The 16,830-nt window shown below is 53.3% G+C and overlaps 1 protein-coding gene across 1 annotated transcript; it reads left to right on the top strand.

Annotated features, from left to right (window-relative positions):
- Window positions 1–251: 251 nt before the first annotated feature.
- FAM20A (FAM20A golgi associated secretory pathway pseudokinase) lies at window positions 252–16,104 on the top strand. Its single transcript, XM_054083076.1, has 11 exons — window positions 252–597; window positions 6,221–6,405; window positions 6,859–6,909; window positions 7,373–7,451; window positions 8,992–9,084; window positions 10,594–10,709; window positions 11,147–11,327; window positions 11,663–11,772; window positions 12,129–12,210; window positions 12,294–12,353; window positions 15,437–16,104. Exons 1-11 carry the CDS (start codon window positions 317–319, stop codon window positions 15,699–15,701), a joined length of 1,503 nt encoding a protein of 500 aa, XP_053939051.1. The 5' UTR covers window positions 252–316; the 3' UTR covers window positions 15,702–16,104.
- The last annotated feature ends 726 nt before the right edge of the window (window positions 16,105–16,830 follow it).

Raw genomic sequence — 16,830 nt, 5'->3', positions numbered from 1 at the left:
CCTATGAACCCCCATCTCTGCCGATGAACCCCATCTCTGCCGATGAGCCCTATCTCTGCCTATGACCCCCCACCCTGAGCCTGAGCCCCATCTATCTCTGCCGACGATCCCCATCCCCGATCCTCGCCCCGATCCTCGCCCACGGCCCCGCACGCTCGGCGGTTCTCGGCGGCCGCTCCCGGGGCGGCTCCTCTCGGGCTCGGGCCGGTGCGAGCCCCCCCCGGCGCCTCCCCCCCCCCCGTCCCCGCCCCGAGGTGCCCGCGGCCCCGGCACCGCCGCTCGAGCTGCGCCGCTCGCTCTGCCCGGGGCGCCAGCGATGCCGGGGCCGCGCCGGGACCGCCCGGCCGTGCTGCTGCTGCTCGGGGCGCTGCTGGCGGCCGACCTTTACTTCCACCTGTGGCCGCGGGCGCGGCGGGAGCTGTCGGGGAGCGCCCCGGACTGCCCGTGCGCCGCCCGCCCCGCGCCCCGCGCCGCCTCCGCGCTGCGGCGCCTCTTCGCGCACCCGCTGTACCGCGCGGCGCCGCGCCCCGCCGAGCCGCTGCTGCCCGCCCGCGCCGCGCTGCGCTACTACCGCCGGAGAGCCGCGCGATGGAGCAGGTGCGTCCCGCCCGCCGCGGCCCGGGCACCCCCTGCTCGGGCACCTCCTGGGTACCCCCTAACCAAGTACCCGCTGCTCAGGCACCTCCTGCCTGGGCACCCCCTGCTCGGGCACCTCCTGGGTACCCCCTAGCCAAGTACACCCTGCTCGGGCACCTCCTGCTCGGGCATCTCCTGGGTACCCCCTAACCAAGTACCCCCTGACTGGGCATCTCCTGGGTACCCCCTGCCTGGGCACCCCCTGCCTGGGCACCCCCTCCCCGGGCACCTCCTGGGTACCCCCTAACGGGCACCTCCTGCCTAGGCACCTCCTGCTCGGGCATCTCCTGTGTACCCCCTAACCAAGTACCTCTGCCTGCGCACCCCCTGCTCAGGAATCTCCTGGATACCCCCTAACCAAGTACCCCTGACTGGGCACCTCCTGGGTACCCCCTAGCCAAGTACCCCCTGCCTGGGCATCTCCTGGGTACCTCGTAACCAAGTACCCCCTGCTCGGGCACCTCCTCAGTACCCCGTAACCAAGTACCCCTGCCTGGGCACCCCCTGCTCGGGCATTTCCTGGGTACCCTGTAACCAAGTACCCCTGCGTGGGCACCCCCTGCTTAGGCATCTCTCGGGCACCCCCTAACCAAGTACCCCTGCCTGGGCACCTCCTGGGTATCCCCGTAACCAAGTACCCCTGCGTGGGCACCCCCTGCTTGGGCATCTCTCAGGTACCCCCTCCCCGGGCACACCTGCGTGGGTATCTCTCAGGTACCCCTGCTTGGGCATCTCCTGCTTGGCCATCTCCTGGGCACCCCTGAATGGGCATCTCCTGCATGGGCATCTCCCGCGTACCCCCTAACCAAGTACCTCCTGCTTGGGCATCTCCCGGGCACCCCCTGAATGGGCATCTCCCAGGTACCCCCTCTCTCAGTACCCCATACGTGGGCATCTCCTGCTTGAGCATCTCCCAGGTACCCCCTCCGCAGACACTCCTGCTCAGACATCTCCTGCTTGGGGCATCTCCTGGGCACCCCCTCCCTTGGCACCCTCTGCATGGTGCTTGGCACCATCTCATGCAGCACCTGCTCCCCAGGCACCCCCTGTGAGGGGATCTCCTGGGCACCCTCTTCCTGGGCACCCTGTCTCAGGGCACCCCTCGGGGCACAGTTCAGCAAACAGTGCAGGCAGGATTTCCAAGGAAGCCCTCTGCCACCGGACCATGGGATGCGTGGGGCACTTAGGGACTGGTGCGGGGCAGAGATTACAAGGCTGAGGCTACTGGGAGATGTGGGAGATGTTCCCATTGCTGCCTCGACTCGGTTCCAGGCAGGAACCAATCACATTCACTTTCTTTCCCGGTTTAAGACAACCTCCCACCTTGTCTACTTTGGTGTGAATTCCTCTTATTTCTGTGGGACTCATCCAGTTCCAGTTTCAAACACGATTCGCAGGAGGAGACGATGGGAAGCAATAATGGAAGGAACTGAAGAATGACCTCCGTGTCCTGACCCTGTGTGCTTGGCCAAGGGTCACCCGTGTGGGGTTCATCCCTCGCTTGAGTCAGTCTGGAGCACGTTGCATCCTTCTTCACGTTGCTCCAAGTCCGTGAGTGGTGGGTTTGGGTATCCCTGGGGACACACTCCATGGCCAGGCTGTGCCGAAGTGCCACAGTTGCCCCTCAAGTGCATCTCCTCAGAGCTGAGCGATGCCTCCTGAAAGAGAGGATTTCAGCAGCAAGACGGATGTTTCCCAAGCAAAAGCCTGGTGAGGATGGGAAATTTGATCTGAAGCAGCTCACCGCACGTACTTGATGGCTTCTGGAGCACCACCAGAAGCCCTGAGCGCCTGGTGCCAAGCACTTGCAGCAGCGCTGGCATCACATCCGCACCAGCCTCACCTGCAGGACAGTCCCGGCTGTTTGGTACGAAGTCTGCATCTCCGACTTTGTTTACTGCTTTGTTTCAAAGTACTATTGAAACGAAGCCGTGGCTCCTCGTTACCTTTTGTTCTGAGGTTCGGTCATGTTGTGCCGGGATGAAAGCTGTGATGCTGTTTGCCCTTGACTTCGCTTTGCACCTCCAAGAAGGAGAAAGGAGGCAGAGTATTGATTATTCCTCCATCACTTTGAAATGAAATATGTGGTACTCCTAAGTGGGTAAAGCCTTCGGAAAGCACGCAAAGACGGAGGTGACACACAGCCGCTCCTGCCAATGGCGCTGCAAATTGAATCTATAATAAAGATGGCACTTGCCAGGGCTGATGCATTTCTTAAGACCGTGAATTTGCTGTGGGCACAGAGGAATTTCTGCCTCACCAGAAGCACTGCAGAGCCCATGTCCTCTCCAGCGTGGTCAGTGAAAGAAGGTGTCCCTCCATCAGCCGAGAGCGAAGGGCAGTGTCTTCTGTGGAACCCAGGAACCCATGGCTTTTTCTCCCGGGCCATAGGTTTGAAGTAGCTGCTGAGGACAGAAGGTAGTGCTGTGGGACCATCGGATCACGACAAGGTGTGACCACATCTGCTACCAGGCAGAAGACAGTCAGAGATGGGTATCCGCAGGCCATCCCCACCTTGGCTTGACTGGGCAGCAGGACACAGTTCTGTATCGTACATCGTTCTGGCTGTCAACAAAGCATCTTTCAGAGGGGCAGGATGCTCCCCCTGAGTGGAACGTGCTGTAGCTCAATGCTTTACCTACAGCACAGCATGTCCGTCTTCATTTCTGTGGCCAGACGGACATCAAGTGGAGTAGGATTCTCTGCCAGCTCATGGAGTGGCCCTAGGATACAGCCGTACCGACGGCAGGGGAGCACAGCGGCGTGTGTCCTACCTTCTCCGCGGTAATCCTACCTTCTCCTGTGTCCTTCCTACTCCTCGCTGCATGCTGGCTGCTGCCCATCACCATGCTTTTTCCTGGCACTTCAATGAGGATCAGGCATTTGATTGCAGGATGCAGAACCAGCTGGAGAGACTGGGCTTGCAGGAAGGAAACAGCACAAAAAAAAATCCACACCTCTTCAAAACCAAAAAAGAAAAAAAAAAAAAACCAAAAAAAAACCCAGAGCTAAAAACTCCAGAGCTTATTTTTATCCTGGAAGGAGCAGCTTCAAAGTCCCAAACTCTGTAACCCGCTCAGTGCCAGGGGAGACACGTGGAGAACGGACACCGGTGGGCTGCAACCAGCATCACCCCACGCTGTGCCTCTCGCAGCCCAGCTGAGAGCCAGGGCAGCCCTGGGGCTATTTGCAACAAGTTAGAAATGAACAGTTTTTTTATCATTATGTCTTTTGCAGAGCTCTGTTCTTACAGGAAATATTCCAGGAATCCTTAAGGAAACAGGGAAGCAGAGGGAGCTCGATTTTGCTGGTCCCACAGCAGCTCGCCTGGGGCAGGGACCGTGTGGGCACTGGGCTGGGGAGCAGCCGCTGGCCGGGAACTGCCTTCCCTTGCACAACCACTGCATTTTTTTCCCCATCAGTAATGTATTGCTCACTGCCACCCTGGCGGGGAGGGGGAACAGCCTGGGTGTATGGGAGGCAGGAGAGCAAATATGGTAAATTATTTAGGCAGCTTCCCTAGGGAAAAATCTTGAGTCATTCTGAATTACCCTGGGGACTTTATTGTCCCTGGCTGCAGCTCAGGGGTCAAGGTTGTGCCCCAAAGACTTGCCCACACAAGACTTGGTGCATGACAAAAGCACTGGAAGGTTGAGGCATGTCCACCTGAGCTGACAGCATCCCATGGCCACATCCTTGTGTCCAACCCTGCCAGCCAGACCTACCAATGAGTCTTAGCACGCTCCCGTGTGTCCTGGCTCAGGAGGAGCTTCTGTCTCCTTTGCAGATGACCTGTGCAAAGAGCTGGATCGAGAGAAAAATGCTCCAACCCTCTTCTTCCTAACCACACACGCCTGGACTTCGTGCCTGTAGCTGACCCCGTCCAACTGAAAGGCAAACAAACTGGGAGAGGGAACAGCCTGCTCTGACCTGCAGATATGTCACGTCCCTCCGTTTCCTAGATTTCTCCCAGGACTTTACTGAAACGTGTCCCTCACCCCTAAGAGGGTTCATCCCTTGCTCATGGTTAGACCGGACTAACCACACTGTTTAGCCTGCTTAGATGGAGAAGGATGATGGAAAAAAGAAAACCAACCAAAACCCAACACTTCCCTGCTGGTTTGAGCATGGAAGCAAAAAGAAAAACCAGTAACACCCACAAACCTTTTCCGACCAGCAGCCACCACCACTCCTTGGTCAATAAATAACTCGGTGCACGGTTGGCACCTACTTGCTGTAGCCACCGCTGCAAGCGTACAGTGTGGCAAACTCCAGCTGAGCCGCTTTGCCATCTCAGAGGACACGACTGTTGGTGCCTGCACACAGTCCCCCCTCCCACCATGCTTGAAAAGCCTCCCTCTCCTCACTGCTTTAGTTTGCATTGGGCAAAACCTAAAAAAATCAGGGAAAAAAAATACGAAAAACTAAAGGTGAGCAGGGAAAAGTCATCTTTCTTTTTATTTTCGTCTTTCTTTTCATCTTCCATGCTTCCCAGAGTGTGTTTTGCCGAGGATCTCGATTGGGTCTAGCGAGGCACGTGGCATCTCCCCCTCTCCAGCTGCTCCATCCCAGCCGTCATTAATGCCCCACTCGTTATCAGCCCCCGGCTCCGGTTTCCTTTCATGGATGTACCTTGGCATTTTCAGTGCAAACTGAACTTCGTTTTCCCTTTATCAGGACTGACTACTCTGTACATGGCTCGGCCGGCGTCAATGAGAAACTAACGCTCTGTCCTCCCTGCATAGAGCGAGTGACCTTTTGACTGCAGTTCAGCAAAGTGCGGGTCCCAGATGCACAGGTCTTGGGGTCAAGAAAAATGCTCATCAAGTGGGGAGAAGTTTTTGGGTTATTATGGAACCTAGAAGGCCCCTTGGACTCCACTTGCTAAGAAAAGGCCAAGGTCAGCCTTGATTTTAAGGGGTGATAGGTAGGACGCTGCTGGACGGCCTCATTGCATCCCTGCTCACCGGACCGAGGGCTGTGGATATGTTCACAGAGGCAATTTGTAGCTCTTATTTGGTGATATTTTTTTTTTCCCCTGTCTGGGACCCTCAAGTTCAGGAAAAAACCTCTGGCCATAAAGACAGCCCTGTGCAGAGACTCACTCAGACAAGACCCTGTTGTTCTCCCAGGCTCTCCACTGAGCAGCCAGGACCCAAGTTATCCGCTATCACATCACGTCCCCTCCTCAAGTCTGGTCTGGAGCCTGCAGTCCCTCCAGGAAGCACTTCATCCATCACATAGGCCAGCTCTTATGTGGCTGGAGATGTGATTTAGCTTCAGCCATGCCCTGACACCTCTCCTGGTCCTGATGGGGTGAGGAGAAGACAACAAGGGTCCTTTGTGTCCCTGCCTGGGGCTGCTTCCCCAGAGCTTTGCAGAAGGAAGAGGGCGGCACAGTTTGTGAGACCTTTGACCATCTCAGTCATTGCTCCCTGCCTCAGTTTCCCCTCAGGTGGCACCCAGAGTCCTTATCCTGTGCTCCCCAGCATCCTCTGTGCTCTCTCCAAGCCTCTGAGCTTGGGGCAGTAAGGGTTTCCATCCCAGGGCTCATGCTTATCACTCCGTAACTGCTCTCTTCCAGGAGACACAAGCTTTACAGAGAGGAGCTCAACCTAACCTCCCCAGCAGCACCTCTGCTGCTCCGGCCAGATGCCAGTTGGCTCCAGTTCCACCTGGGCATCAGCCGGGATGGGCTCTACCCACGCTCCAGCCCCACTGTCAACAGGCTCCTCCACGATATGCAAGTCTTCACCACCATCAGTGCTGGTAAGTACCCTCCTGCCGCCAGGATGGGGCCATTGGGAGCTGCATGGGGCTGGGGGGGTCCAACCCCTCCCAGGTCACTTTTACAAACAAGTCAGGGGCTGTGACTCACCTGAGGAAGCCCCAAACCCTGTGCTGGCTGCCCAGCAGGTTCCGTGCTCTGCAGTTGCCATACCCTTACCTCGAAACAAGAGGAAGGACTCTGCTGTAGCCCTTGATGTGGCATCTTTTGGTGCCAGCCATGCCAGGGATCCATTGCACAGCAGTTTTAATCGCAACAAGCTGCCTCAGTTTCCCCAAGAGGACTGCACCCCTCGCTGTGCACCGATGGCACCGGGACTGCCAGGCCGGGGCAGGCAGGGGTGGGCAGGCAGTGCCCCCTCCCAGGGCCAGGACGGGGGTCGGCAGCGACGGATTGAGCCCCGCAGGGTCTCACTGCTCCTCCTGCCCTTGCAGACTACAGCCAGGATGAGAAAGCGCTGCTGGGAGCCTGTGACTGCAGCCAGAGTGAGTGCCATGCTTCGGGTCCCCCCTCTTCCCCCCAACACCATTGCTTCAGCCAGCCCCGGTCCCCAACTCCTCCATCCTAAACTCAGCAAGGGAAGCATAAAGCCAGGCAATGCCAGGCTCTTCTCCCTCCAACTGAACCCCACGAGAAGCTGGGATGTGCATGGCAGGACACCAGTACACCACTGGTTTCTACTGGGGGAGGGAAAAGTCCCCAAGAGGACGTAACAAATGGCTATTGGGAAAAGCACTGGAGGGAAACCTCTATGGCACAGCTCGGAGAGAGGAAAAATACCTGCAGAAGCAGAGGGGAGAAGCTCCAAAGGGGAGGAAAGCAGCTGGAAGGAGCTTTGGGATGCACTCACCAGGGTGGAAAACCAAATCGTGCCGGAGTGCGTGACCACTTCTTCACTGCGCACCGGGAAGGCTTTCCACGTGGCTAACGTCCCGTTTCCTTCCCAAGTCGTGAAGCCCAGTGGTGTGCACCTGAAGCTGGTCCTCAGATTCCAGGACTTTGGGAAAGCCATGTTCAAGCCCATGAGGTAAGGCACATCAGCAGAGCCCCCACCGAGCCCCCTGCCGCCCTGTGTAGCCATGAACCAAGGACCCCACAAGCATCCTTGGCAAGGACAAGCGCACCACAGCTCCGCCTTTACTCTCCTGCACTCAGCCACCTTCACAGCTGAAAAGGTTTAATTATTATTGGCCGCTTGCACCGTCCCATAGATGCACGCGGATAAACTGGTGTTCCCACACTGCTTATTGACATTGGAAGTTTCTCAGTTCATAGATTCTAGATGGTGAAGGACCTTGGGGTGCTTTGCTTTAGGGAGACTGCCTATTTCTCCCTCTTCCCCAATGCACTTTGTGCTTTGACTTGTTTCTCCTTGGATTCCCCAGAGAGCTTCCAAGAAATAGCTATCAGTCCCTGTCACCTCAACCTGTCAATTGCTTCTGCACTTATTTGTAGCCCTTTGGGACTCTTCACATTTATCCCCGGTCACTTTACTCTCTGGGCAGCTGACAGCACACCAGCTGGGATTGTTTGCTTATCCAGTAAGCAGCCAGCTCCTCTCGCTTTGGTTTCCATCCACCTCTACGCTGTGTTCAGCAGGTTTGGAAGGGCAAGAAAAGCATCTATGCACTCAGCTGAGCCAGGGGAGGCTCAGCAATCCCTGTGGGCTTCCCTGCAATACGTGACTGCTTGGGAGGCAAACGTTAATTCAGTGCTCCAATATGTGTAGCATGTGTATGACAGCCAGAAAATGAAATTAAATACGCTGCTGTTCCCATCTCGGGAATACGAGAGCATCGAACCTGAGCTCCTCTCTGCCTCCCGTGGGGACGTACGATCATAGAATAGTTTGGGTTGGAAGGGACCTTAAAGTTCATCCAGATCATCCAGTCCATCCCCAGTGGACATCCCACGGGCTCAGGCTGCCCAAGGCCCATCCAACCTGGCCTTGAACCCCTCCAGGGATGGGGCAGCCACAGCTTCTCTGGGCAACCTGGGCCAGGGCCTCACTACCCTCATGGTGAAGAAATTCCTCCTTATGTCCAGTCTAAATCTGCCCCTCCCCAGTTTATACCCATTGCCCCTCATCCTATCCCCACAAGCCTTTGTGAACAGCCCCTCTCCAGCTTTCCTGTAGACCCTTCAGGTGCTGGAAGGTCACTAGAAGAAATGCATGAGAAGTGCAGAAGGGCCTTTAGCATCACCTGATGTTCCATCCCCTCAAAAAGCTGTCCTAACAGGGTCTAAACTCTGGCACAAAAGGTTTTAAAGCCCGGAGTCAGCCTTTCTGCCTCCCTTGGTCACCCAGCACCGAGACAGGGCGCACGCGCTGCTCCCCAGTGCAGTGGGTGATGGCCGTGGCCCAGCACTGAGTGCGTTGGGTCTTGGCCTGGGCACCGACTACTGCAGCTCTGTCTGGTGGCCCTGACACCGGTGTGGCCACACAAGAGCTGTCCTCGAGCAGACGGGCTGGCCCTGGGGGCACCGTCCTTGTGCCACCCCCCATGTCCAGGCTGCCCGCCCACCCTGCCGTGCCCAGGCGGGTTAACCCTCTCGCTCTCTCGCAGGCAGAAGCGCGAGGAAGAGACTCCCGAGGACTTTTTCTACTTTGTTGACTTCCAGCGGCACAACGCAGAGATCGCTGCCTTCCACCTGGACAGGTAGGGGCTGCTTCCTCCATCTGCCAGCTCCTCATCCTCTGCCGCTCTTGGGCACCAGACAAGCTGTGCTGAGCTCTATGGAGCTGCTCGGCCCCAGATGAGCGATTGCTTTGCAGCGCTCTTTTGGGAGCTGATGCGTTATTTGGGGGGTGGGCAGCTCTAGCTCCATCTGAAGGCCAGGAGCCAGCTTTGCCTTGGCCCCCGCACAAAAACAGGCTGGCAGATGAAGTCCAGGTTGTGAACGGGTCAGGTATTTGCCCAGCTGTCTCACAGCCACACACACACACACGGTCCCTGCATGCATCGAAGTGCAATGATGAGCTCTGGGCGCAGCCTGGATCCCCTCCCGGTGAGGGAGTCACACGCTCAATCAGCAATCAAGGCATATTTTGGATTGAGATCAATTGCAACGATGCAGTTCCAAGCATTCAGCTAATGAGCAATTAACCTGGCACCTCTTTCCCAGCAGGCTTTGTATTTAAATAAAATCAAAAATGCCCTTATTATAACGGAGGGCAGCAGCCGTCTTCCCCTCGGTGGGATAAGTATTGAACATCAAGGGAGAGCGATCCCTGATGATGATGATGGTGGATGAGGGTCTCCAGTTCCCAAGCTCAACTTAAACAATAAGCAGGACTAGAGTGTGAGTCCTAAAGCTCAGACGCTGAGCGAGGGGATGAAGAGAGCTGAAACCCCTTTCCAGCCACCGTGGTGACTCTGCTCGACTCAGCCCCCATCAGCTTGCCTCTCTGCATCTCAGCTCCACGACCAGAGAAATGAGGCCAGACTGCTTTTCTGAGGTGCTTTGTGTTTTTTTAGGGCTGAAAGATGCTAGAGGAAACCAAACGCGTGGGTTTGTCCTTTAAACATTGCTCAATAAGTAACAGGCTAAATCCTGTTTTGTGCCTGGTTCTCAGAGGGCATTACCCAAGAAGCAAAGCACAGCATTAGCTGTTTCACCCCATGTTACTGACTCAGCAATCAACAGCAGCTTTCCACTCACTGACACGAATCCCTTTGTGCCCCAGGCCCTGATTTTTTAAGGGTATTTGAGATGAATCAGCTGAGCATGAGTGTCTCTGAGTGGGGCGATGCCTCCTCGCCTCCCGCTGTCTCAGCCGCATTGTACCAGGTTCACCACATCTTTGCTCCATGTCAAGCCTAAGGGCCTAAAGGGCTGTTTTGTCTCTCCAAGGACCCAGCTTGCACGCGAGGGGATGGGAGAAAACAGGGAAAAGATACGAATCCTGGAGAACCAAATTGTCCCAAACTGTCCCAAGCAGCAGCTATTAAAATACCAAAATCCATTTCGGACCAGAGGGCAAAATGATCCTGGCTATTCACTAGAAAGAAGCTGGAAGATAGAAAACATGATGGTACAGTCATCAAAAGTCCTCTGGTCTACACCAATGGAAGGAACGAGAGTAGCATCTGCCGACCCACCTTGCCATCCTGTGCAGTAACATCCCTTTGCACCGCAGGCTCTGAGCAGCCGTCCCTTTTGTGCAGGATCCTGGATTTCCGGAGGGTGCCACCCACAGTTGGGAGGTTGATCAATGTCACCAAGGAGATCCTGGAGGTCACCAAGAACGAGATCCTGCAGAGCGTCTTCTTCATCTCACCAGGTAGGTGAGCGCCTGGCTGCCGGGAGCTGGGATTAGATGTGTTGGTCCCTGGTGGGTGGAAGGGCAGGGTCTGCATGTGAAAGGGGCCGGCAGGGCTCCTGCTGTTGAGCAGAAATTAAATTTTTGGGTGAAACATGCACAAAGATATGGTTACAGCAGAGTTGTCCTTCAGCCTCCAGCTGGAATTATCTCCCAGCTCTTCTCACCTGCCCAGTTTTCCCCAACCTTTCTCCTACCGTGGGACCAGATCTATCTGTTGATCAAAATCCAGGTATCCTTCACGATTTGGCAGATTCACATCCCTCCTGTGGTTACATACGCTATAGTCATATATAGTCACATAAATAGTCAGAGTCACCACCGCACGACGGGGTAGAGATCAGTCCAGGCTACCTTGCAGCCTCCTGCAGATCACAGCTCCCCTCTTCTCCTCCCAGCCAGCAACGTGTGCTTCTTTGCCAAGTGCCCGTACATGTGCAAGACAGAGTACGCTGTGTGTGGAAACCCTCACCTCCTGGAAGGGTCCCTCTCCGCCTTCCTGCCATCCCTCAACCTGGCGCCACGACTCTCCATCCCAAACCCATGGATCCGGTCCTACTCGTTTGACGGAAAAGAGGAGTAAGTGGGTAAATGATGCTGTTTCCCATATCTGCATCGCAGGGAGCGCGCGGGAAGAAGAACGTGCAGGGGACAGACACACAGACAGATGTACAGAAATTGTATGTCCAGGCGGAGGAAGGCCAAGGTTCAGAGACTACCCATAATTAATCTAATAACTCTTAATGCCTGGGCATTGAATTGGGTTTGACTTCCAGTCTCCTGCATGCACAAGGAGATTTAAGTCCTCCTCCTCTCCATCTCTGCATGGGAGACCAGCTTTGCGGTGCTGTCGGGACACAGCGGCAGCAACCACTGAGTGCATCTCCTCCTTCTCCTCCATCTCCTGCCTACAGGTGGGAAGTGAATCCGCTCTACTGCAACACGGTGAGGGAGATCTACCCCTACAGCACCGGCAACCGGCTGCTTAACATCGTTGACATGGCCATATTTGACTTCCTAATAGGTATGATGAAGGGGGAAATAACATTCCTTCCTTCCATGGGGGTCTCCAGCATCAATCTGCCCACCCTCCTACACCACGGGGATTCTCAAAGCCATCTCTTCGGCTCCATGGACAGTTTTGGGAGACTCCTGTCTCCTCCCAGCCAGTACAGTCCCTCCTGATGTGCAAGTGAGGGGGAGCCCCCAGCCCACTGCCCAAGGGATCCAGCAAGAAGGAAGCAGCAGCTCTGAGCATCTTAGACACTGCCAGCGAGGCAGCAAGCATTGCATGCTGATCTGAAAGGAAACATAGGATAGTTCAAAAAATTACTTGCCACGTGCAAGGGAAACTCTGTTCCTCTGTCTGCCCTTTACCAGGGAACATGGACCGTCACCACTATGAAATGTTCACCAAGTTTGGGGATGACGGCTTCCTCTTACACCTGGACAACGCCAGAGGGTGAGGCTGCAGGAGGACACCCGGGAGCGGGGAAGGCAGTGGGCAGGCACTAAAGCTCTGCATTCTCTTCTTGCTTCCCCCAGGTTCGGGCGGCATTCCCACGATGAAACCTCCATCCTGGCCCCGCTCTCCCAGTGCTGCATGTAAGTGCCAACTTCATTTTCCTCCCCAGACGTGGTGTTCCCACCGTAATGTACTGGCAGCACTTCGCCGAGCCCTGGCTCCATCCAGCAGCGCAGGGAAGACCTCCTGCTGATCCCAGCCAAGGGGGCAGGTTAGACACCGGAGCACAGGAATCACAAATTGTCCCTGAAACAAGGATTAAGCTTTTATATCAGTTATTCATCTCTGTTGTGTTGCAGCCTGCTACCGTGTCATACAACTGTCCTTCCTAGATACTTTCCCATCGAAGCTAAAAGGCCCTGCAAGGGTAAAAAGCTATCACCGACAGACCAGGAGACACTGTCCGCCGGATCAAACCCTTCCAGAAGGGTCTCCTAGCATCTCCCGGCTGATCGATATGAGGTGCTATCAGCACCATTGATCTGACACGAAGCTCAGAAATCCCCATCCAAAAGCTTGGTAGAACTTTAATGCAATTAACAAGGTTTCTTCTTCTCGTGGCATTAAGAAGCTCCTGAGCTTTACTATTTGAATCCTATCTTCTCCCTTTTATTAATTCACATAAATCATCAGCTGAAAGTTAAATTTAAGAGACAGAAAAAGCTCCTCTTTCCTGTGGTTTCTCTTTAGGAGATGCTTAGCCTATTTCCTTGCTGTACCTGCTCTGTTTCAGCCCCAGGGCATTACCTGCACTCTCTCCCCATACACCTGAGCCACTGGATCTAATTTTAAGAACTGTTATTTGCACCCTGTGAGTCTTTTCACTTATAATTGCAGGCTCACAGTGAATCCTTCTCACAAACTCCTATTTTGTGCAGTTTAAATTAACTCTGCCTCTTAATTCGACCTGCAGACAGTGCGATCCACAGGTCAGAACCTTCCTATTCTTCCAGATCCACCTCCCAGAAGCTCTTCTTAATTTAGTTCTCGCAAAAGATGCTAATAAGACAGCCTGTGAGTTGCACCTTGTAATAAGGCAACTAGGGCCAAGAACAGTGTAAACGCAACTCATGCTGCCTGAGGGAGACACACAAAACTTCAGTTTCCCACAACAGCCCATCCGTTTGGAGTGGAGAAGCATCCAGAAACACTGGGAAAGGAAATAAAAAGGTTTCTTTGAGTAAGCAGAGAGGATGCAGACTTCAGCCTACCCTAACCAACTAGTCTGACTCAACCCACCGAGTCACCTGCTTGTTCCTACGTGAAGTCGAGCCTTGTACACCTAAGCAGGAAAGTCCTCCAGACAAGAAGGACTGCTCAAACCACTGGGCTGCTGAATAACAGCCTGCTGGCCTCCCTGTTAAACATGTTCATCTCGTTCCCAGCCAAGTTCTTCTCTAAGTTTGGCTTCCAGCAGATTTAAGTCTTCTGGTATTTTTAGATGTCTCACAGCTCCCACACCAGTCCTCGTCCCACGTTGAAGCCTGTGCTCTCCTCTCCCACAGCGGCTCCGAGTGCAGCAAATGGCACAAACACAGCCATGAAGTGAGAGACTCCTTTTCCTGAAAGGGTCAATACCCTCAACAAGGCAGACAGGCCTGAAGACAGCCCCCAATTATCCTGGAGCATCTCTCTTCTTGGCTGACGAAGTCCCTAGAAGGCTCTAGGTCAAACCTTCACCAATTAAGTAGTACGACAGCAGGGTTGCAACTGCCCTATGGGAGAGGAGCAGCATTTCCATCTCACCTTCCTTTCCGTATTCCTCCTGTTTCTTACATAACTGTTACAGCATTAAATAAGCCGTTCCCCGCAGGGTCAGACTATCCCGTTTCTCCACCTTCAAGCCCCATTGCTGTTCGGACCAGAGCAAACACAGCTGGTGTTTACCCACAGCAGCTCCTCGGAGTCACTCTTTGCCTGGAAGGAACACTCACTCTCCTTTGCTGTAGTTCACATCTGGGCTGTGTAAGGCTTTCCTCTGCACTCCAGCAGGGATTTAAAGCCTCATTGCCACGCTTAGCACTTGGCTAATGGATTTATTGTTGCAGGGCTATTAACACAATCTTGGCAGTGGGCAGGCAGGACAAACGCTGCAGTTTACATCGCCTGCCCCCACGCCAGCGCTGTACGCAGAACGCTTCTCCATCCCTTGTGCGATGCAACAGGCATCACTGACCACAAGCATGTGCTTTGCTTGGCTGCTCTACCAGCCCTGGTGCAATTCTGCAACTGCTCAGCCAAGCACAGCACCAGCAACAAGCCTTTCCCTTGGCATCCGAGCAACACGTCTCCTATTAGAGTTGCAGAGAGACAGATATTGTTCCTGATCAATGCCCGGGGTAAATAAAAGGCATATAAAGGCAAATCTTAGAGCTGGTTAAAATGTTTCTGACTGCACTTTCTTCCATCTGAAAATTCTGGCTCAGCTCAATAGGAATGGCTCCACGAACGGGGATTACTTCATTTCCAGAATTTAAAGGGCAATAATTAAAACCACAGATTAATTTCAGTACCAGAGATGCTGAAGTCAAAACACTTCTGCTGAGGATTAAACAGATGATTTCAGAATACTTAGTTTCATTCCCAGAAGTGTTCCAAGATTATAGCTTTTCATCCCACTTCCTGTCAAAGGGAAATAATATTTAAATCTCAGTACCTGTTAAGGTAAAGTCACAGTTAAATCAGTTCCAGGGAATATTCCCCTCTTTTTGCTCAGAGTTTTGACAGAAGACTTTTTTTTTTTGTCATTCATGCCTCTTCATTTTACCTTTCCTCTGCCTCCACCCCAGAAATGTCAACCTTGGGAAAACAGCCCCACCCTGCAGTAATCTGGGGAACCGCATCATCTCTGACTCAGAGGAAAAACACTCATTGCTGAGAACTTCTATCTTGTTTTTCTCTCTGGTGACAGAAACTTGCAGTACAAATACTCTGCAGCCTGGAAAAAAAAAAAAAAAAAACAAAAGGAAGAAGTAGAGGTTTCTGCAAAAAAAATCATTTCTTTCAGGAATGGAAAGATTTTTGTCCCGAAGTTCTTTGTCAAGTATCTTCACCCATCTCTACCCTCCCTCCTTCCCCTACCAACAAGGGGTTTGGACAGCCAGTTCTTGCCAGGCTGCTGTAAGAAGTTTGCATTAACACATCTGATTTCTTATTTTTCCAGAATAAAGAGGACGACGTTATTACGACTCCAGCTCTTAGCTGAGCCTGAATATCAACTCAGCAACGTGATGAGGGAATCCCTCCTGCAGGACCCCCTGGCACCTGTCCTCACCGAACCTCATCTCTTGGCTTTAGACAGACGGTTACAGCTTATTCTGAAAGCTGTGCGGAAATGCATAGACACATATGGAGAAGCCAAGGTGGTGGCCAATGACACCACACAGCCCAAGGCTCCTGCGTTTGACAGAGTCAAGCTGAACACTTAAACAGTCCTTAACTCATGCTCAGAGGTGGGAAAAACGTCTGCAAGGCAAGTGGCAAGCTTTAGTAGCTGGGAATTTCCATCTACAAGTGCTTGTGGGACAGAGGGGAGACTCTTCTGAGGATCTTCAGGAATCACACTGGGTTTCTGTTCTGGGGGCTCAAGCAAAGCTCGACCAGCATGTTGGTAAGTTGTGGTCTGACTGCAGCAGGCCCTTACCCCTCAAATACCATCTCTCTGGTGGAAAAGAAGCGATCTCTGTTTCTGTAGTTGGTCACGCTCTTGGGAGGGTGGAGGGAACACATGGCCATTGGTTTGCTCAACCTGCATGGGATCTCAGTCTTGCTAGTGAAGGACACAAACTAGATCCAAGGATGAGGCCTGAATAAAGTGATGCCAAGACCCTTTTCCTGTTATTAAGTGTCTGTTCTGAAATCAAGACTGCGTATTTGAGAAAAGAGCATGCTTCACTAGGGCAGTACCAGCCACCGAGACAAGGCAGCACGTTGATTCAGCACAGCCACACTGCAAAGCATCAGTATTTGCCACCAGACCTGTCTGTTGCTTCTTGGTCTCTTCAACGGTGAAGAGCTCACACTCTGTGCACATCCACCCAAAAACCCGCTGCCTCACAGTTCAGGTTATTAGAGAAAGGCAGGTATGCATTGCCTTTGACCCTAAGGAAACAAAACCAAACAAAACAAACTGTTGAGAGGCACAGAGGTGTATTAACAATGCAAGGAACCCCCCACTTCTGGCAAAAACATTTTGTCAAAGTGGGGAGAATCTATCTCAGGTCATCTTCTCATAGTTTTAAAATCACTGAAGTTGTCAGAATTCCCTGGAAAATACACATGGTATCTCCCCGCCCTCATCTCTCTGCGTTCTGAAGAGATGCTATAGGAACTGGAGACCAATAAAGCATGGGGAGGGGGTTATAGCTTTCAACTTGTAGTTTTCCCCTTGCCTTCCAGCAACATGGCTTAAGAATAACTTGATTAGTAAAGCTCTCTTTAATAGTTTTTCCTTTGACTGTTCAACACTGAGCTTTTTGGCAGCCTAGGGAAAGTAATTGAGAACTCTGTTGATAATTTATCATCCTTGAGGAAAAATTAAAAAACACACCATAACCA

Source organism: Cuculus canorus, chromosome 18 (assembly GCF_017976375.1).
Source record: "Cuculus canorus isolate bCucCan1 chromosome 18, bCucCan1.pri, whole genome shotgun sequence".
Lineage (NCBI taxonomy): Eukaryota > Metazoa > Chordata > Aves > Cuculiformes > Cuculidae > Cuculus > Cuculus canorus.
Note: the sequence above shows the minus strand (reverse complement) of the source record. Positions and strands in the feature narration are given on the sequence as shown.